Genomic DNA, 23,054 nt, shown 5'->3' on the forward strand with positions numbered 1-23,054 from the left:
TTAGCCAGAATAGCCACCATGTTGGTGACACTGCCCATGAAAGAGACTGACGGCCACCGCCTGCCTTTCCTGCAGAATCTCCTCCAGGGTCTCCAAGGCCATCCGCCTCACATCATACCCGCGCACAGAGGCCTTCGCGTTTGGATCCACGGGCACAATCTCCTCTCCGCTGTCACGGTCATTTCTCCCCACTGCGGCATACGAGGGGAAATACAGACGCAAAGATTCAGGACGGCTGGCATTGTAAGTTGGGCAGCAGTAGGCAGACCATAAGTATTCAGGCACTGCCACCCGGTCTTTGATCCAACGTTCCCCGGAGAGGTATGGCAGTGTTCCGGTGATCACGTATGCAGGCCCTGTGCAGAAGGCCACCAGCCTGGTGCTCACGTCGGACTCCAGCACGGCCCAGGGCCCAGAGTTGGAGCCAAGGCGCTGAGGGACGATGTTGGTCAGGGTGAAGGTGGCCCGGCGGTCATCTTTGTTCCGGTGGTGCAAGCTGGGGTTGAGATGGCCCTTGGTGTAGGTGGAATTGGTGTAGTCCTGAAGAACTGCCTGGCTCTCAATCACATTCTGGCTGACGGGGCCATGGCGAGGGAAGTGCTGCATCTCTGGGCGAGCATGCGAATACGCCAGCTTAAAATGGTAAGAGACAGATGGGGATGGTAAGGCTGACATTAGGTCTACAGTTTTGTTTGGGGGGGGGGGGGGGGGTGATTGATTGAATGAATACCTTGCAAAAAATATATAAGCTGTAATCACTGACCGGGCAAAGTCTTGTCCTTTGGTTTACTTTTTTCATTACATTTGTTGCCATTTTATCACTAGCAAGATTTGCCTCTACTGTAAGATGGAACCGGGGGCAGTCAGCCAGATATTTCGTGAAGCCTCATTTGAAATCGGTAGTTCATATAATGGCCTGTTGTGGCGCTGGACTGGACCCAAAAAGCCCCATAGCTCCATAGAGGCCCATGTATTTTGGCCCAACTTCACCTAGACTGTATTACCTTAATAAACATGGTCATGAATACTTTCTTCTTCCAGTCACTAGTTTAAAGTCTCATTTCTAATGTCATAATATTCTTTTTGGAAAATTATGGTCCCATTAATTAAAAAAATGACCATAAAGAAAAAAAAACATCGCGTATGTTCTGAGGGGCGTGGCTACCGTTACAGTCTATGATCGGGATTCCCCTCCCACTCGAGTCAAAATAAAAACCAACGGAGAAGAAGGGGGGGAAGTCCCGCCTCGTTGTCTGGGCAGCCAATGGCCAGCTGGTCCAAAACGGAGCCAGCCAATGGCCAGCTGGTACCAAACGGATCTAGAAAGATGGCGACTTACAGTGCAGGAATAACAGGCTTCATTTTACGTCCATGTTAGACCCGGCGAACGCTTTGTCCATATTTTTTACAGTCTATGGATGGAACCCAGGTAGTTATAATTTCATATTTTCTTGTGATATATATAGAGAGACCTTCCTCAGGCTTAATTCAAGAATGGGCTGACATTGTCACTAAATACATTTCAGGAAGTGTAAACAACCAATCAAAATGCATGTAATTTATCCAAACAGATAACAGCTGTGAAGAACCTTGTCACGTGACTTGAAGGTGCAGTGTTTCTGTGAACATTCCTCATATATATCATTGAAAATAACAGTTTGCAATAATACAGGGGAAAAAGAATTATCATCAAATTGTCACCCACTTTAACTGTGAAGCCGTTGGTCTTGATGAGGTTTAATTTTGACCCAAATAGAATGGATTCAGTTTTACCCAGATGTAATGATAGTTTGTTTCTTTGTTATCAGCGAGCCAGGTGCAGATAGTAGATCCTACTGAGCTTTTGTCCCTGTCCGAGACCAGCAGAGCAGAGCAGAGACATCCGCGAACAAGAACAAATTGCAGTCACAGGCTGATGTCATGTCATTTACTATATTAGGAACATTAATGTACCTAGTATGCTTCCTTGTGGAACGCCACAGCTCACTAGGAGGGGAGCATTCCGTTCACCTCCACCACCTGTTCTCCCTCCAGATAGGATTGCATCCAGCTCACTGATGTACTTCAAGACCAATGCTTTACCTTATCCATCAATATAGAGTGATTTTGATTTACGATGTCAAAAGCTTTTTGGAGGTCCAGTATGACCATGCCACCTTGTGTTTGATGTGGTTGGTTCTTTTTTTACTCAAGGGTTACTGGGTAACTGGGTTATACTAGCCTCTATCCCAGCCTTACTGCGAAGAGAAAAGCCTGGTCACAACCTAAAGCAGTGTCGGGCCGGAACAGGTCTTGACCTGCGTCGGGTTATACTGGGTGCTTGAGTAATACAGTTGTGTATTTTGGAAAGGAAACTGAAAGCACAGGTTATGTAGTAGGCCTATTAGTTTCCTTTCTTATCTCATTTTATCAAAGACAAGTGCGACATTCTCCATGGTTTACAGTATTTATTGAAAGGCCTGTCTCAAAATGGACAATCTACAGTCCAGTATTTAATTAGTACATTTGACATGTTTCATAGCTGTCTATCTCACATGTTTTGTATATATATATATAGACATTTTCAATGCCTTTACATAAACAAATCCTGTTGCACAACATTAAAGTGAGAAGTTCATTATAGGTTTGACAATTCTGTAAGCATAATACTTCCACAAATAGTGGGTTTGGTGAGAAACAATCATTTGTGCATCATAAACTCTGCTACAGCTACTTTGATGCTGGTATTGTAGCACACTAGCACATGTATCTTTAGGAAGATGCTGTAATCCTCCAAGGAGCTGTTGGTCCACTTTTTCCCCTGCCAGACACTAATTATTTCAGAATGATTATAGAATAAAAATACAAAGTGCTAATTTAGAATTAACACACACAGATTTGATGAATGGTGTATATATTTTACTAATCTACTCAATATAATATGCTGTAGCGCAAGGATTAAGAAGCTCACGCACACGCATCACTGTCCCTTTTCTCTCCTTACCTGTGGTTCAAACATCCACTTGTTGGTAGGTCTTTTTCCTTCTGGATGGGTGAGTAGGTAAGCAGAGTACAACGACGTGTGATGCAGCCGGTCATATAGGCTGGCAAAGCGGTACTGGTTCTTGTACCGCTGGCATATGGGCTGATAACGCCTTGTATTGAGGCCCTTTGGTGGAGTGCTCTTGTAGAAGAATTGGGGGCAGGCTGAGAATTCTCCAACCTCTCCCAGGACCAAGCCACCAAGGCAGGTAAATAGAAGCAAAATACCTCCTTTGGGGAACTCCAGCATCTCCCTTGGGACCATTTGAGTGCAGTAAAGAAACTGCTGTATCTAGGTGATCTCAGAAAGAAAGAGATGCCTTTCAGCAGAACTGTACTGGCCACTGTCTAGTCAGAGTTCAAATGAATTCTTCCTCAAAGAACTTCCCTTCCAAGCTGGGCCGTAATCAGCTGTAGTGAGCCTTGATCATAAATCTCCTACACTCTTTTATCACAGCTTTGTGGGAGGCGGTTCCAACTAACGACACCACCACTCACCACCCCTTCCTCTGCTGCATAAATGACAACATTTCCCAGCCTGGCTGTCTTCTGGGAAAAAGTTATTATTTTTCTAGTCAGCTATTTTGATTGAGACTCGGGGCTATATATCCCTTTTTCCTATTTTCCTATCCCATTTTTTACTATTACTATTATTACTATTTACTTCCTTAATGTAAATGAAGTCCACACCCACAACACCAGAGGGAGTGCAACAAACCATGTACAACCCAGATTCGGCACAAACAAGGGACTAAATTATTTTCGCTCCTATGCCACCAAAATGTGGAACGCCCTACCAACAGTCATTAAGACATGTGAATCCCTTGACTCCTTCAAAACCGCTCTCAAAGGGCACCTACGGATGGCTGCAATTCGAAACTGGCCTCTGTAAAATCTGAATCCCCCCCCCCCCCCCACCCCATTTCCCCTCACTGTATATGTTTCTTTTCCCTTTTTGCTTCCTAAATGATGAATTCCTGTTCTGTTCTTTAGCTACATAGAAGTGTCTATTTGTATGTCTCTAAATGTTTTGATGAATTTAACAATGTGGACCCTGTTGTAAACAAGTGTAATGCTTAATTGGGTCGTCCACTCACAGTTAACAGTCTTTGTATTGAGTTTGTGCTTAAAATGTACTGTAAATTCTACAAACTGTTAATAAATATTTCAATCAATCAATCAATCAATTTAAAAAAACCTTTTAAAATAGTTAAAATAGCTGATCTACAAGCTCACAACATGTAGATGTAGATCGGCTAGTTGAACTATTTAAAAATTATTTTCAAAATAGTAAAAAATGGCAAATAAGTTTAGGGATAAGGGTGGTGCAAGATGGAGCCCTCCATCTCCTTTCAAAATCCTTGACAATTAGGAGTTAATAATAATAATAATAACAATAATAATAATAATGCATTTTATTTATAAAGCACATTATATTCTCACAAATCTCAGAGTGCTACAGGGTTAAAAGCATGGCAAAAACTGCATAAGCAACAATCAATATCATTGGACCAAGCTTGGCTGAACTTGTTAAAGAAGTAGGTCTTTAGTCCATTCTTAAATCGAGGGTAGCTACTGGGACGTAAATCAAGACTTGATCACCCCGGCTGGGTCACCTGAGTGAGGGGTATGATGTTGGAAGACCCGAAACCCCGATGACCTTGGGATACATCACTGAGGATACGACCAGGGCCAGGGTGCATCCATGCAATGTATTTTTGTTTTAGTTATTATATTTATAGTTATGGGACATGATTGGATCTGGCGGGGGTGCAAATAAGGATGGCATTAAGGAGTTTAATGCCCACAAGCCCAAAAGTGAGCATTAATGATGAAATGTAAACATTAAGCAGGATCGCAGAACCAATATAAAGCCTTTAGAGCATACATTCCTTCTTATGGGATGGTATCACGAGTGGTATGTTTGTAACTAAGCACTGGTTTTCTCCAGCATCCATAAGCCTATTCATTCAATTTCCCCAGATGTATCCGTTGGCAGAGATCTCTGAGAAATCTCTCGCTTAACTAATGCCACACGGCCAATACTACCAAACTATTAGTTTTATGCTGTCTGAATTACTATTGTGTAAGACTGTAAGTCCATTTGTATTCTCATACATTTAAAATGTTTATACATGTTTTTCACAGTGGGCAGTGGGCACTGATGTACATTAAATAAACTTAGGGCCAGGGATACACTGAAGTCTTGATCTGAACAATAATTAACAAATAACATATATAGAAAAATTATATATATATATACACATACACATACAGGCCCTATATATATAGCCTATAATAAGAGAGAGCAGGGGAGAGACATGCAACAAATGGTCCAGGCGGCTGGAAATGGAACCAGGGACTCGCTGTGTGGCAAAAGTCATCATCACCCACCTTCAGTCACCAGAAAAATGACACTTCTTCTGACAGTCTGTGTTGTGGTTACAATTTACAATTTAGGCATTTAGCAGACCCTCTTAATCCAGAGCGATTTACATTAAGCAAGAACAAAAAGCATGGCAATACATCATTTACATATATAGTATACTATATAGTGCTATGTTTATACATAAAATGATACATAAACTGCCACCTAAGTCTACATAAAATGCTGTCTATAGTTACATAAGTTTAGCCTTTGCTCAGTTTGCTGTGCCTATCAATAGTCTACACTACAGAAACTGGTTGGACAGTGAGTCAAACAATCTGTGACCTGTCACAGCAGATTGGAAAACAAAAGTATACTTGTTGCTTTCTCTTCGCATATGAGTAAGGCTGTATAAGTATACTTATTGCATGGTCATCCACAGGTCACTTGTGGATGACCATGCAATAATAAGTATAGCCTACTTTTGTTTTCCAAAAGTGATACAGTTTCACATTCTCTTTGTGCTTCCCTCCTGAACAGTCTGCAGGGATGGAGTGCTCAGAGCTGAGTTTATTCCCGGGCATGTATTCCTACTTCCCCACTCCTCAGAGTGAACTATAGTACATTAGGAAAATTATAGTTTTAAACTAAACAAAAAAAAAAGAAAGGGAGAAAAAACTGAAATCACTGAACAAATATATGTATGATAATATACTGTATATACACTCAAATATATATTTGTGTCATGTAATGGTTAGGCTTAGGTTAGGCTAGTTGTCTTCTGTTTAACTTTTCAAAAGTGGGACTGGGAGTCGACTCTGGACCAGGCAGAAATAGGAAGGACTGGGCTCGGTGAGCGCAGTGCGCGATAGCCCTCGAGTGCGTGCGTGCGTGCGCTGCTAGGCTGGGCTTGCGCCGAGCCTGTTGGCGCATGTTGACGCATGACTCCGTCTTCTTCCGTGAAGAAGAGTCTGCTGTGCTGGCTGTGATGTGCTGTCAAACCACACCCTCCGTCCCCAGCTGCTGCACCGGGGCGTAGAGACTAGAGACCCGGCCGGGACTTTTTTTTAGACAGCACAAACTTTCCCCTCAGCGGTACTTAGAACAGAACTCCGTTCACGTTCATAATGAGGAAGACGCAGAATGGCGGAAGCTAGTACGCTTGAAGAACTGCACTCCGAGCTGACTTGCCCCGTGTGTTTGGAGTTGTTCCGCGAACCGGTGATCCTCGAGTGCGGCCATCACTTCTGCCGTGTCTGCATCGCCCAGTGCTGGGAGGTGAAGGCCGACGAGCTGCCGACTTGCCCGCAGTGCAGGAAGGCATGCGCCCCGAAGCTGCGACCCAACTCGCTTCTGCGTAACGTCGTGGACAGTGTGAGGAGAGCCGGGGCAATGGACCCCGCAATGACGAGACCACCCGGCGGAGACCCGGAGTGTTCGCCAGAAGAACCCGACCAGGACCGCGAACCGGGTTCCAGTATGAGCAGCGTCGCCTCTTCCATCGGATATTGGCCGAGTCGTGCCATGGACACAGCGGATATGTGCGAGGAACACGAGGAGAAGTTAAAGTTGTATTGTGAGGACGATCAGATCGCCATCTGCTTGGTGTGCGGGATGTCCCGCGACCACAAAATGCACAATGTCATTCCCATAAACGAGGCGTTTGAGAATTACAAGGTATTGGACCCATATAGGCTCTCTCCTCTATTCCTATTGGACTATTTGGTATTAGGATACCCTTCCTAAAAGTGATCTTTCTTGTCAGGTTGATTGAAATTTGTATTCCGTTTGTAGAGTTCAAACGAAGGTACAGGTCAATACAAAAACTGCTAAGAGGATAAAGCCAGGAAAAATACTTGTTTATAATTCAGATGAATTGAAAAGGGTGGACCTTATTGTAAACAAGAGTAATGCTTTATGGTGTCGTCCACAGTTAACAGTTTTTGTATTGAGTTGTGCTTGAAATGTACTGTAATTCTCAAACTGTTAATACATACTTGAATCAATCAATCAATACATCAAGGTCCTCAATTTTCAATTCATCATATGTGTGTTAACTGTTAACTGTGTTTATATCGATAATGGAGCTTTATGGGGATGGAATGTGCCTCAGGTGGCCCAACATTCATACTAGGGTTTAAATCCAGCACTCTATAATTAACAAATAAAGTGATTTGGTTGGAAGTTATGGGGTCTGAATCAGCCCTAGTCTAAAGTTGGGACAAACGGCTCTTTCACTGCGAGGATCGTGACGCGGCAGTTATTTTAAAATGAGGCTTTCCCTTTAGCATCCTGAGCACTTGGGGAATTCAGCAGACCAGTGTTAACCCCCTTCCCCAAACATTTAACCATTCAGTTGTGCATCATCAATGTTTGGTGACTCAAACCACAACCACATGCGTTTTCCTTTCTTTATTATATAATATATATATATATTTTTTATCTGTTGTATTGGAATGGGTTGGATCACTTGGAGTTGGATGGTTCAGTTGGTGAAGTTTGCTAATGAATCATGTGTCTCTCATTCAAGGTGGTCTTACTAAAGAATGCAAGCAACAATCAAATCAGTGCCACTAATATTTCCTGTAGACTGTCACTAGACCTGTGTCATGTGTGTTTGCACTGCTTTGCAATTGACCTATTTCTTCTGTCACAGGATAAGTTGGCTGTTGCTCTTGAATGTGTCCAGGAACAGACAGACGAAGTTTCGCTATTTCAGAGCCAGACCAATGAAAAGATCCTCTTTATTAAGGTATTGTGTGTGCGTGTGCGTGTGCGTTCTTATTTTGTATTATGAAAGAGCATGCATTAAAAGACCATTTCATAATCCAAACCAAACAAACACTACACATACTGTGTAGTGTGTACTCTGTCTGTAGTGTGTCTGGTGTCTGCTGCGTCAAACCAGAATTACTGGCCCCAACATATCATTCAGTTGTATTCTATTTCTCCCACGCTCTAAAAGACTGGTGGATGACTCATTGACTGTGTTACAACAGTTCATAGGACAGTCATTGCAGTGTCATGCACATCCTATTCTCTACCATGCACTCATTTTTATATAGAATAAGCAAACGACTGAGATAGTACTTTCTTGTGCGTTTGGGGTGAGGAGCGCATATACACTTTTTACGTCTGCATGCATACTTTCATATGTTACTTACGGTACTACCGTACTTGTATGCTTGTACTGCACCCACCCCCTAGCAGTAAATTACGTCGGATTGGGAACAGAGTGGAAATACCTGCTCCCTATATGGTCTGTTTTGTAAGCTATGTATGTGCCTGCCTACGTACTTAAAGGGGTTACACACCCTAACCGAGATATGAGCAGGACAGGAGATAAGAGCAGTTGCCAGTTGGTGACAGAATTTAGGCCTGTTTGCTTTTTCCACAATGTGTATATATACATGTTCTAGCTTTGCGAGGGCTTTGTCCACAAAGCTGGAATGTTGAGGAATTATGAAATAGTTCAGCTACAAAATAAAGACTTGCTGCTCCTCACCTTTCAAGAAGTTATTACAGACTTAATTACAGAGTACTGAGAGTAGACCGTAGGTTTAATTTAGCATTTAGTTTAGTCATTCAACGATGACGTTTCAAGGTTAGAATTTTGGTTAGGGAATTGATGTAGTCAGTCAACAAGACAAGTGTGTTTGTGCCACTGTGCGCACGTGTGTGTGTGTGTCTGTGTGTTTCAAGAAAATTACAAATTATTCAAGACCGTGTGGTCTTGCTGCTACAGACACTGAGCTTTGCTTACAAAAAACAAAGGTCTGCCTTCCTTCCTATGTATGCAGCTCTCTGTAAATTTACTGTTATGTGCAAACTCTCTGTCTTTCAGTTCTCTGTTTGTCATTGGCAGGATGTGAGAGTGAACTAGGTTGAGGATGTTGGGCAACTCTGCCCACTAGAATGTTGAAAAGCATGTCTGTGTGTGTGTGGGGGGGGGATGCAGTATGACATTCTGCATGTTTGTTAAAAAGTTCAAGGTCAACCCTGTTAGTTGACCTAGACCCCCTCCCATTTTGTTCTACGGTTATATATTTGCCAAAAATCAATCAATCAATGAAGTGAGTGTTGTAACTCCATGTGGGGGTCCCTGGCGGGGGGGGGAGCTCCAGACCCACAGAATGCACCCAGAGTGCCGGCCTGATTCCGGCGAGCCGTCCCGCGTCCGAAACGGTTGAGAAATGACAGAGTTACCGTATGGGGGTCCCTCTACTATACCCTCTACTGTACTGTACTGTCACTGTACTGTCACACCCGAAATCACCATATATACAGTTAATATGTGCGTGTGTGTGTGTGTGTGTGTGTGTGTTAGGTTGCGCACAGGTGGTGAAAAACAACCATGCTGTTTCGTGCTCAGACCCACCCAGCCACCCAGACACATAGCTCCGTAAGGGGGTGGTTATAGCATTGTGATGTGCTGTGCCTGTGAGCATGGAGATCAGTTTAATAGATAAGGTCAAAAGGAAACCCTGGGCGAAGTGTATATTGTGTACTGTATTTTAAATACAGTATATGTGTCCTCCCTGCCAGGAACATGTAGGAGACCTGGAGGAGCAGGTGAGCGTGCAGTTTGACCGCCTGAGGGAGTTTCTTAGTCAGGAGGAGGAGAGGGTGAAGAAGAAACTGCAGAAGGAGAAAGAGGAGAGACTTGACCAATTGGAGGTGGCCCTCACCCAGGCCACGGAGCAAATCGGTCAACTGGAGAAAACGACTGCCCAGCTCCGCATCAAACTGGCAGAAGAGGACAACCCGGAACAGCTGAAGGTGAAAGAATGGAGAGAGAGGATTGAGACATGCATGGGAGAAAGACATAATGGGGTGTAGGAGACGGTATTTAAATGGCAAGTAAATTTAAAAGCACAAAAAAGAAAAATGTGAAAATGTTAAAACAAAACAACACTAGAAAGCAACAGCCATGGGAGGGTTGAGCAGTGACTACCATATCAATATTGTAGTGATGTTCTATTCTGCTCTTTTCCAGGGAATCAAGGACTTCATTGGAGGGTAAGCAGCGGAAATAAATCAGCCTTATCTGATCTGGTCAACAACCAGCTGGGATTCGAGGGCCCGCATGACTGCAATGAGTGCTTATCGAGTTACTCAATGATCTCTAAATACAAAGTAGCTTAGTTTACCGTTATTGTAGGCTTCTGTCAACACCATTCTAAACAACAGGAGCTGTTCAGTACCGGATAGGTCAAAAACAAATTAAAGAACAGTCTCTCTCTCCCTCTCTCTCCATCCATCCGTCCCTCCCCCCTCCTAGTGCTGAGAGTTGGTTTGAGCGCCCTACAGAGGTGAGTATGGAGCTGCAGTCTGGAGAGTACATGGGACCTTTACAGTATAGGACATGGAAAAAGATGATCTCCGTTCTTCAGCCAGGTACAGTACACACACACACACACACACACACGTTTATGCCCATATGCACACACAGTCCCACACAAAAAAAGTATTCAGGTGGGCACAAACATTTTGGCAGTATCTTTGTAATTTATTATGCAATACATTCAGGGGATGTCTTGCCATACTATAAGCTCTGTTCAGAAGATGAGGTTTAGGAAACCTCAGGTCTGGAATTATTCCACATGTTGGTAGCTTAACAGAAGTAAGAGGAATACTCTTGCACTACTGATTTGTTAGTGTTTGTGTACCGGTAGGTTTATTGCTGAGTGAAAAAAAAGCACTTTGACCTACCGTATATTAATTTATGCCACTTTTTAAATGTCTATTTGTTCATTCTATTCTTTTATTATGATGATTAAAATTCCTTTATTTGTCTTCTAAAATGCACTTACAGTGTATTAAATGTTCTATAGCCTATAAATGAACCAAATTGACCTTGCACTGGGACCTTTATCCCATTTAATTTGGAGGAAAAAAAAGAGAGAGAGAGGCCACCCTATCACCTCAAAATAATATGCCAGGTATGATCCAAATCTGAATAAGGGTGCATTCACAATTTCACACCAGGATGTTTTACTACTCGGAATTTGGAAAGTGCGCTTCGTTCGGGCAGGTGTGAAGGCTCTAATGAAGAGATAGAACCCCTTATTGCAATGTGGCCAGATGAGCATATATTGTGTGTGTGTGTGTGTGTGTGTGTGTGTGTGTGTGTGTGTGTGTGTGTGTGTGTGTGTGTGTGTGTGTGTGTGTGTGTGTGTGTGTGTGTGTGTGTGTGTGTGTGTGTGTGTGTGTGTGTGTGTGTGTGTGTGTGTGTGTGTGAGCAGGGCTTAAAGTTCTCTGTCCTGGGGACGGATTTCCGTCTTGAGGACTTCATATGGCCATGGGCCATTTATGAGATCAGTGCGGATCTGCAAAAAAAAGTAATAAGGGGGGTGGGGGGGTGTATGTAGCCATGGCCACAGTGTGAATGACATTAAGTCGTCTTATCCCCTTCGTTGAGCCTCTATTCCGAAACAATCAAAACGCCTAACCCTACGTAATCCTATGCTTACGTAGGGTTACAGCTATGCAACATCGATCTCGCACTAGTCTTTGTTCTATATACAATATACCCTTATACAATATACCCTTATACAAAAGTTCTATATACAAATACCTCAGCGATCATCCTTACTCCTGACGGAGAAACACCATCATTCCCCATCCTTGCTGGCATTCTCCAAGGTGACACACTTTCTATTGTGCCCCGTTTCTATTTATTATTGTTGTTGATTATGTTCTCCGTATGTCAGTTGATACTATCAATGGAAAGGGCTACCAACTAAACCCTAGGAGAAGCTCGTCATCCTGCTAAATACCGACACTGACTCGTGCTTATCAGTCAATCATTGGAATACGCCCTTCAGTCTCTTGAGCAGGCCTCAAACTGTGTTGGTCTTTATCTCAACGAGACGAAAACTGAATACATAAATATATGCAAATCCAACAATAACCACATTATAAAAACACTTAACACTCCTCTGAAACAGGTTGATGACTACAAGTATTTGGGTTCATATGTATCTTCTTCCCAAAAGGACTTTCAAACTAGGAAGGGTATGGCCTTTTCAGCATGCAATGACATAAAAAAGAAAGTAAAAATAAAATGAAGACGACTGTTGAGCCGATTCTACTCTAAGAAACTAGAGAAACGGTTGGATGGCACTTACACCGCCTTCTAATGAGAGCGCAAAATCTGTCTTGGAAGAGCCACACATCGACTAATCTAATAAACGGCAAGAACACAGTTTTCCGGCCACTGCTACAGAGCTGACAATGAGGTTATATCTTCCCTTCTTCTCTGGAGTCCTGCCTCAAAGCGGTCGAGATCATGATGAAGTCATCAAAACGCAGCATATACTTGCTACTAGTCAAGAGATCTCTCCAAACGTCCAAACTACCAAGCTTCCATTCACACTCAAATAATATTTACATCTGCAAGCTCAGTGTCACGAATGCTACGTGCTGTGAGCTTGTATATCTGCTATTTGCGGCACGCAACACCAGTGCGCAACTATAAGCCTGATTTCCCCCTGCTATTCTGACTTAAAAGTAGCACAGATTTAGTTTACCACTGAAGTTATGGAAGTTTCTCCAATCTCCATGGATCATGGCAGCGTCCAAAAGATGAAATTACAGGAATAATGGAAGTCACTGGAGTTCTAAATCGAAAGTTGATTACACCAGCAACAGGTATATGGAATGGAATTATTTTGTTGACAGGGAAGGCAGCCGTAATTGACAAAAGTGCTTAAATTAGACAGCGCTGCGGAACATTGCTATTTTTGTCAATTAGAGATTTATTTGTCTCTCACAAAAGTTAAAAATAAGAAAAAGGCTGCACACTCGTAGCCACGAGGCTGTATATTTATTGACAAGAATCCAACATTTCGACCTACGAGGTCTCCTTCAGGGAATAAACCAGCCAGAGAACAAACAAACACTTTATAAGGGAGCAACAACAGGTGGACTCCATAGGGTGGCGTAGTCGTTATCAGGAAAAAACAATCATTGTGATTGGGAAGCCATATTGAGGCAGGTAACCTTGCATAATGCCAAATATAACCAGAATTCAATGCACAAGATGTATTTACTGTTTACAGTGTTTAGCTATAATGTGCAATAATAAATACATTTTAAGTCATTGGTTAAATATTTGCAATAGCATTTTTATAATAAGAGATTTAATACATTTTAGCAATCATCTAGAAAAGCTGGGGAGACATAATACAAAGGTTTTACAGAGAAAACACTCAAAACACTATGAAATGTAAATACATTAAGCGGAACAGGGCAGTTCTTTGGTCAAACTCCTGAAAGAGAGGAGGCCGAATTAATAGGGCACCCGAGGAGGGTCTGTTATATTATAGACCATACTAATTACAATTCAAGTGGCAGGAAGATACATTTCAATATAAATAGAACCCATATTTTGTACAGAGTCAACAAGAATTAAATTGGCAGTAACACTGGAGGACACAGGTAGAGGGGAATGGGTTTGAAAAGAAGGTTTGCAAACTTTAAGCTCTACCAGCTGTTACAGGAAAACTCTTAAATCAAAATCAATGTTAAGGCCGTTAGGGGAAAGGGTGTTGATCTCACAAAAGTTACCCATACAGGCGTGCCAATGCAAACACTTCGGGGCGGTGTTTCTGTTTCATCTAATCTTTTCTGGACTGTGCTGTCAAAGCCAGTCACGTCCGACCCTCCTTTAAGTTTCACTACCAACGCCTCCATATCAATCGATTGGACCAGCTACTACCACACAGGAGTTAAACAAAGGCAGTCGAGCGATAATCATGTAGGCAGACAGTAAATAGCAGATCTGCAAGTTCGTAGTGTCTGCTACGTGCTGTGAGCTTGTATATCTGCTATTTGCTGCACGCAACACCAGTGCGCAGCTATAAGCCTGATTTCCCCCTGCTATTCTGACTTAAAAGTAGCACAGATTTAATTTACCACTGAAGTTATGGAAGTTTCTCCATGGATCATGGCAGCGTCCAAAAGATGAAATTACAGGAATAATGGAAGTCACTGGAGTTCTAAATCAAAAGTTGATTACACCAGCAACAGGTATATGGAATGGAATTATTTTGTTGACGAAGACAGCCGTAATTGACAAAAGTGCTTAAATTAGACAGCACTGCGGAACATTGCTATTTTTGTCAATTAGAGATTTATTTGTCTCTCACAAAAGTTAAAAATAAGAAAAAGGCTGCACACTCGTAGCCACGAGGCTGTATATTTATTGACAAGAAGCCAACGTTTCGACCTACGAGGTCTTCTTCGGGGAATAAACCAGCCAGAGGACAAACAAACACTTTATAGGGGAGGACTCCATAGGGGGTGTCAGGTGTGGTCGTCATCAGGAAAAAACAATCATTGTGATTGGGAAGCCATATTGATGTGCTATCAAAACCAATTGCTTTTAGCTTGTTAACCAGTATGGAGTGGTTCACTGTGTCAAAAACCTTTTGGAGGGCTTGTACAGTACAGTACAATACGGTACAGTACAGTACAGCACAAGTACAGTACAGCACCACTCACTTCAGACGGGTCTGATGTTTTTGAAAATAATTTTCCGATTTTTCTTTTTGCATTAGCCCCTGGTGCACCTGTGTGTGTGTGTGTGTGTGTGTGTGTGTGTGTCACACAGTATATAAAACACCCCAATTGCATCATTCCTTTCTAGCTATCTCAGAGGTGACCCTTGACCCGGACACAGCCTATCCCCGCCTGTGGGTTTCGCCATGTCGCACCAGCGTTCGAGTAGGGGACATCCAGCCCAACCTGCCCAACAACCCCGAGCGCTTCACCCGCTACAACATTGTCCTCGGCTTGGAGGCCTTCTCCTCCGGCAGGCACTACTGGGAGGTGGATGTGGGCTCTAAGACCGCCTGGGGTCTGGGTGTGGCCACTTCCTCAGTCAACAGGAAAGAGGAAATAAGCCTCTGTCCAGAGGACGGTTTCTGGACACTAGTGCTACGGGACAACAGCGATGGCACCAGCGAATATGAAGCATGCACTGACACAGAGGAGAGTTTGTTGCTTCCCCAAAGACCCCCCAAGAGGGTGGGCATCTACCTGGACTACGATAGTGGCGAGGTAGCGTTTTATGATGCCGGGGATATGAATCACCTGTTCACCTTCTGCGACGCAAAGTTCAAAGAACCCGTTTACCCGTACTTCAACCCCTGGCCTATTATAAACGGACGCAACCGTGGGCCCCTCGTCATTGTACCACCTCTGCTGTGAGATGTTTGCCACATTAACGCTGCTGCTATGAGACGCTCACATTTATAACTTAAAGCTGCAATCTGTAAGTTTCATGTTCTAGCCAGGATTTGAACCCAGGAATTCCCTGTGGGAGACAAAACTTCTGTCAAGAGGGAATTCCTGCTTGTCCAGGGTATACATTGTGCTTATGACCTTCAGGCTGTACTACTACCAGTCACCAGGCTACATTTTCCAATGGAATAGTAGGAAGACTGTCCTCAAACCACTGCTAGTTATGTAAGGGATAATGTATGGCTAAGTGGTCATTGTTGATAGATAAATCACCGACAGGGTGATTTATCTATAAACAATGACCACCTAGCCATACATTATCCCGCTTATTACACGGCTACTTAATACAAATTAATAAATTGACAAAAGTCACAACAAAACGAAATCTTTCCTTGCTTACGGTAATGAACGTATTCCAAGTTGGTGCCACAGAGCGCAACGAGTTGCCTCGGAAACAAGTAAGAGCGTGTTGATCAAATGGAATCAATTTTCGGGTTTATTTCTTGCTTCAAATGTTTTCAAAAACATTCTTGAGAGCAATGAGCAATGAATGTTAAACCATTTAGGACTGAGGCAGATTTTTGCTATTTATTGTAGATAACAAGAACCCCAAAAGGGGTTCCTGTCCTGCATGGATGACATGGTGTGTTTGTTTACATGGCTGTCATGCAGGTGCTCTGAGCCTTCGATTAGGCAGCCAGTCTGTTATAAAGCGGAGCAGTCTGTTATCAAGAAATAACACACCGCTAAATTCAGCTATTGACCAATCAATCAAGCATTCAACCAAGCCGTGTAATAAATTGTATTGACATGCTCTACCATCCATACACAATCGTATTCTTTTATAAGTTCCAGATTGCAGCTACAATTCCTCATCAGCTATTTAAGAAATGTCACATTCCTTACGGAGCACCTTTGTCACCAGCTCCTCGGCTCCATTGGGCATGAGGAGCAGCTCCTCGGCTCCATTGGGCATGAGGAGCAGCTCCTCAGCTCCATTGGGCATGAGGAGCAGCTCCTCGGCTCCATTGGGCATGAGGAGCAGCTCCTCAGCTCCATTGGGCATGAGGAGCAGCTCCTCGGCTCCATTGGGCATGAGGAGCAGCTCCTCGGCTCCATTGGGCATGAGGAGCAGCTCCTCGGCTCCATTGGGCATGAGGAGCAGCTCCTCGGCTCCATTGGGCATGAGGAGCAGCTCCTCAGCTCCATTGGGCATGACACCAGTGTTTTTATTATTCACACAATAGCATGAACCCACTGCCATAGATACATGCCATGTGATAACATGAGAACCTGCTAAACCCTGTGACCTAATGACTATGCTTGAAAGATGTGTGCTTACCGTAAGTCGATCACATGGAAATAAGACTGGACAAATAAGTTTGTAATGTGTTTTATATTGGGTGGGAATACTACTAGAAGATTTGGGTAAGATCTAATTATCATAACTTTATTCTTTTGAGAAATGCCTTGCTTATAATACAGTATCTAACCCTATAACAAACTATTTTTTTAAATGTATAGTGATATTCTAATGATATCTAACATATGGAACTATTACATTTGTATTGGTATTTCTTATGATTATCATAAATGTACAATTCATATGCCCTTACAATGGATGGACACATACTTTCAAAAGGCTTACCTCTATCTGGTTGTTAAATATATTTGATTACACTCTTATCTAGCCATTTGCCATGATGTAATTGATGCAGGATCATGCAGGTCGAGTTTAAGCCCGACTAGGTAGAATGGTAGATGAGTGTTGTGGTCTGTAGTCGTTTTATTCCACTAGAGGGCAGCAAATCTTAAAATCAACGGGCACAACCACTGATCTATTCTACAGCATTCCATGCAAAGCTATTGTTAACGCCCATCAGCTCAGTCCAGAACCTCATTACCCCATTCAAAGGTTTCTGGAAATTTTGTTTAAAATATATTATGTTGGATTATGCCACTAACCACACTCGGGGGTTCTCTGTTTTAGCAGCTTTGGATGAGCTTTTTGGCCCTTTGGTCTGTTTGAAATGTTTCATATCACTGGCATGTTTTCTGAGCAATGATCTATTTTATAAGAATACATTTTTCTGTAATCCTAGTCCTGGACAAAGTAACAGCACATTGTTGAAGCAACATTGCACAATACCAGTAGTCACCCTCCAATCACCAGCATCTGTGTGCTGTAATGTATTGGGTTGACACCAAGGTCTCAGAGGCACTTGCCTGTTGGGCAAGTACTACTTGCTCAAAGGTCATGTACTCTTACCCGAAAAGTAAATAGTCCAATATAAAATGATAGGTAGGTCTACAATTTAAATTAGCGTTCAATTTAACATCCATTCATCCATCTTCAACCACTTATCCGTAGTCGGGTTGCGGGGGAAACAGCTCCACCAGAGAGCTCCAGACATTCCACTCCAGAGCAACATTAGTAACTTCCTCCTGGGGGATCCCGAGACATTCCAAGGCCAGTGAGTCGATGTAATCCCTCCATCTGCGCCTTGGTCTGCCCCGGGGTCTCCTCCTAGTGGGACGCGCATCGAGGACCTCCCTAGGGAGACGCTCGATGAGGCATCCTAACCAGATGCCCAAACCACCTAAGCTGGCTCCTTTCCAGGCGAAGAATTTAATTCAATTTAACATGTTTGTTTTTACTTTATGGGGCTGTGCGATAAAAAAAAGTTGTACCTCAATTTGTATGCCAAATACCTATAAATGTGATTATGACTATGGGTTCACACTTATTAAGTTTAGCAACAGTGAAAACTGCACATTAGGTAAACCATTTTACATTCCACAGACCAGAAGTGCTCTGTTCAGGTTTATAGACACATCTAGTGTTTTGTATATAGACAGTTGGGCCCCATCTCAAACGAGCACTTGCCCGGTCAGGCAACCTGAAAGCAACCTCCTCCTGTCCAAAAGTTTTATTTACCTGCCAGGGGCAGGTGGGCAACCTTTAGTGTCAACGCCTGCAGGGATCAAACCAACAACCTGTTGCGTTGATCTGCTTTTCCAGTTCCACGCATATTTGTGGAAGGCCATGTGTTTTTATCAAGTATTTTCACTTTTTCAGGAAAAGCAAATGGACAATTAATTTACCTTCTGTAAATCATCTAAATACTTCATCTTCTGTGTAGAATGTTGCATTTGCATAGTCTATACCCTATAACGCATTCCATCCAGTGAGCAAGTTGATCATTTGACTTCTGTGGCAAACAAATAAATGATGAGAATTAGTCTGACGCAATTAAAGCTCATTCAAGATCCATGACATGTCTGTTTTATCTCTTTGCGTCATCTGCCTATACATTAACCATGGCCCTGTCAGTATCTTAGTGGCCTTGTTGTGGTTAGAGTGTCCGCGCTGGGACTGGAAGGTCAGGGTTCCATCCCCGGCCGGGTCATACCAAAAACCGAAAAATGGGACCCACTGCCTCCCTGCTTGGCACTCACCACTCAGCATCAAGGGTTGGATTGGGGGTAAACTAGTCCCTGCGACATACTGTACTAGCATAATGTCCAGGTGGTGAACTTGTACATCAAACTGCCTCACGCTACAGAAACGAGATAGGCTCCTGTCCTATGGGCCGCATGGCTTGGCAAGGATTACTTACTGGCAGTGTCCCAAAGTCAAGACTTATGTCCATATCCTCCTCCCTGCCTCTCTCTCACTACCGCTATCCTGATCTGTAATTAGATATCATTACAGACTGGATGGCATCCAGTAGTAACACTAGCCTTCTTTACTTCTACCTTACTGCTCTTTCTCTGTCATCCATCCCCTACTACTATAATCTCTCCTTCAATCACTCCACTCAGGAATCGGATCAACAAGTAGGACTGCTGTCAGGCAAAAACCTTGCATGTCCAAAACTGTCCTAAAGGCACCGAGTGTTTAAGACGGTAAGACCACATTAATAGGCTCTGATGCAGTCGATTCCCGAGCCCAACGACCGTTGGTTTGTTGTGTAACTGCCGGTCTCTCCCGTTCTCCACTGTACTACAGTATGCAATTTTAAACATACGTTGTTATAATCTTTAACATTTTCTAAATAAATAAATAAAAACTCTCCTAAAATAGCATATCTACAAAGGCCCCTTTTCCACCAAAATAACTGGTTCTGTTCTTTATTTTGTACTTTAAATCACATCCTGAATAGTGACACGCCCACTTTGGTTCCCACTTCAGGGCAAGAAGAATGTTTCCTGGTTCTAGTTCCTAACCAAGGGATCTGAAGAACCAATTAGTTTGGTTCAAAATTAGGCAGAAAAAAAAGAACGGAATCGGTTCAACCCCGGTGGAAAAGGGGTCACGATACTTCCCTTGAGATTAGGGATCAGCTTCTGTATTTTGCTTCTTTTGAACGGCTATCATACAATGAATATAAAAGGGCATTAATTTATGAAAAAGAAGAAATATGGAGGTACATGGTTACTGTCTTGACAGTGATGACATGTTTGCCATGCAATGAATGACGATATGATCATCTTCAAAATACAGAAAGACAAGTGTTCTATATCTTCCCCATAAAATCTAACTTATCATCTAGGATAGTTTTTTGTCATCTCATCTTTCTCATCCCAAATGACCCCCCATCCTCCCTTTTTTACGTCAATTAATCCATCAGAGCTCTTCAGTGACGGGTCTAATTTCTGTCTCTCATCTGAGTTTGCCCCCCTCCTCCCCCATCAATAATCAATGAGACAGAGGGACTGGAAGACAGATTGGGGGGGAAGAGTAACAGAAACACAGATAGTCCTAAAGTGATTAATGAAAAAGCTCACCTGCAACTGGAGATAAGTCATTTAGACGTCTCCTCATAGACTGGAGGACAAATGCTGTCAACCGTGTCTCGGGTTGAAAGAGAGAAGTTTAACGTGGGTTAACAAGAGAAGGGAATAGAAAGGAGAGGAGAAGGATCGAAGGACATTGAAGGTTAGGAGGAGGTTAATTGGGGAATATAAGCAGGTATGCGTGAGACACGTTTATAAGCCTGAAGCTTTCAATTACCAGTGCTAGATGGCCTAACCACTCCAAACCACCTGCCCCAAATGATCCATGACAGTGCAGAACCTTAAATTACCTTAATTAATCAAACCTATGCCTGAATTTAATTAATGAAACCCAATCCTAAACTTCCGTCCTTTCCAGGTTGGCCATCTAGTGATTACCTTAAAATACCAGAGGATATCACCCTTTTACAAAGTAGTAACGCAGTGAAATGAGACACTTATTGTCTGAATTTGTCTAACACTCAAGATTGTGATATCCGGGGCTTAAGGATGGAGAGAAAGTGGTAAATTATGCTTCATTTATTATAGAAAGCAGATGCTTCAAGAGGAATTAATCAGTTTTGAATTGAGCCATAAAAGATATACATCTGTGTGTTAAGGGCTTTAAATGAGCTGAATCCCTGCAAATGGAGGTCAGCGGTGATGTATTCACCACCTGTGCGTGTGTGTGTGTGTGTGTGTGTGTGTGTGAGAGAGTGAGTGACTGAGTGACTGAGTGAGTGAGTGACTGAGTGAGAGTGTGCATGCGCAGTCATGCCTACTTAATGAACTTATGATCCATGTAAGAATGCGATGAATAACATAAATTGTAATAACCACGACCACACCAAGTATACTGTACATGTGTATATAGAAATCTTTCATCGTCCCTTCACAACCGAGCCAAACACCCCCCCCCCCCCCTTCACTGGTGGCACGGCAGTTATGAAACAGGACCGATAAAGAAAAAGATACAGCTAGGAGTAACAAATAATACTAATTAAAAAAAGAATGAATACAAATAAAAAGAATAGCATGTTAAACTGACTTGCACGTCTTAAAAACGTTTGTGTTACAAAACAGGAATGTGAGAGTGGAAGTCAGGGAATGTGATGAGGCATATTGAGAGGATGAAATGATGGTGTCAAGAGAGAGGGCAGGAAGGGGTAGCAATGATCGCTGTGGGCAGCACATGGCATTCATCCATTGTCATTATTGGGGCTGTTCTCCAAATGCCATTGACCTAATTCAGTGGTTTTCAACCAGTGGTCCAGGGACCACCAGTGATCCTTGAGGGAGTTCCAGGTGGTCCCCAGCTAAATGGAGAGTTATAGACCCTTATAGATCTTTAACTCTTGAGATAAGAGTGTACGATTTGGTTTCATTTTACGAATGAAGAATGTAGAAAAAATGTTATTTCGATAATTTGCCTGTTATGTCTCCTATGGTACCACATCAATTCAGCATGGATTTATGGACAAAATCCTATCCGATAACGATAACATATTTTTTTGTTTTGGGTCTGCGAGGCTAAATCTCATGGCGGTCCGTGGCTCAAATGCCGAAAATAATAATGGGCCTCAAAAACCACAAAAAATGTATGACAGAGTGGGCAGAAAGTTGACCGAAAAACGTTAGAAGGGAGGTGAGAAAGATTGTAGACTGAACGATGAAGAAAAGCAGTAGGCATCAGAGAAAGTGCATTGCCAAAAAGAGGAGTGTTTATATGTGACGGAGGCAAGAAAGAAGGTGGAAAAAGGGGAGGAAGAATGGGAGAGGGAGAGCAGTCAGTGACTTACAGGTAGATAACACGAGGACGGTGAGGTTTGGAGAGGTATAGAGTGTCACCTAAAGGGCTGTGAGGCATCGAGTGGGGGCAGAGGTAGGAACTCAATCCCCCACACAGATGATGATAAAAACCTTCTCACCTGGGCACAGACAGAGACATATGGAGAGAAGCACAGTCTAAGAAACCAAGACAACTGGGAGGCAATGAGAGAAACAACCGGAGAGGGAGGTTTTCTTTTGCCTAATTGTCTGGAATAATTAGATTTTTAAACATGGGACACAGGAGCAACGGGACAATTGGCCCATGAATCTGGCCACAGCCGGACTTTTGAGAAACTTTAGAAGGCAACATTGAGAAGAGGCTGACTCCAGTGCAGTTATTCGGAAGCATTGTAAAACTACAGAAAAGCTTTTTCAACAGACCAGAGAGGAGAGCAGGAAAGCGAAAAGACATAGGTATTGGGTGAGGGAGGGGGAGTGAGAGAGAAAGAGAAAGAAAGGAGAGAGAGTGTGTTTGTGTGTGCAAGACCGTGGCAGCAAGATGTTCATGCTTATTCGAGAGGAGGGAGGAGGCGGCGGCGGTGGTGGTGGTGGAGGCGGTGCTGGGAGGGCGTCGTGTTCAGAGAACTCGGCAAAACAGGTGTGTGTGCATGCGTGGGTGGGTCTGTCTTATTTTACACTGATTATGGTGATATAATTAGTGCCAACTTATTGAGCTATTTGTCTATACATCTGCTTGAAGTAGGCTGATATCTCTTGTGGTATGTTTGTGGGCGGCACATTTCAATATGGTGTATCATTGTGCCTTATAGAAAGTTAAAGAGACTAAATCATCAGGTGGTGGTTTGGC

General features: G+C 43.0%; 2 protein-coding genes across 2 annotated transcripts; one reads left to right on the forward strand and one right to left on the reverse strand.

Annotated features, from left to right (window-relative positions):
• On the reverse strand, positions 1–3,322 carry LOC310873758 (endonuclease domain-containing 1 protein-like; the record flags this gene model as incomplete). Its single annotated transcript, XM_083786309.1, has 2 exons — positions 2,984–3,322; positions 1–633 (listed from the first exon to the last, which is right to left on the reverse strand). Exons 1-2 carry the CDS (start codon positions 3,284–3,286, stop codon positions 1–3), a joined length of 936 nt encoding a protein of 311 aa, XP_083642435.1. The 5' UTR covers positions 3,287–3,322.
• Positions 3,323–5,871: 2,549 nt separating this feature from the next.
• On the forward strand, positions 5,872–16,578 carry LOC310873552 (zinc-binding protein A33-like). The gene is made up of 6 exons (XM_083786007.1): positions 5,872–7,066; positions 8,046–8,141; positions 9,935–10,168; positions 10,386–10,408; positions 10,671–10,786; positions 15,042–16,578. The coding sequence occupies exons 1-6, from the start codon at positions 6,533–6,535 to the stop codon at positions 15,602–15,604; spliced, it is 1,566 nt and encodes a 521-aa protein (XP_083642133.1). The 5' UTR covers positions 5,872–6,532; the 3' UTR covers positions 15,605–16,578.
• The last annotated feature ends 6,476 nt before the right edge of the window (positions 16,579–23,054 follow it).

Source organism: Protomyctophum parallelum (assembly GCF_964188405.1).
Source record: "Protomyctophum parallelum genome assembly, chromosome: 16".
Taxonomy (NCBI): Eukaryota; Metazoa; Chordata; class Actinopteri; order Myctophiformes; family Myctophidae; genus Protomyctophum; species Protomyctophum parallelum.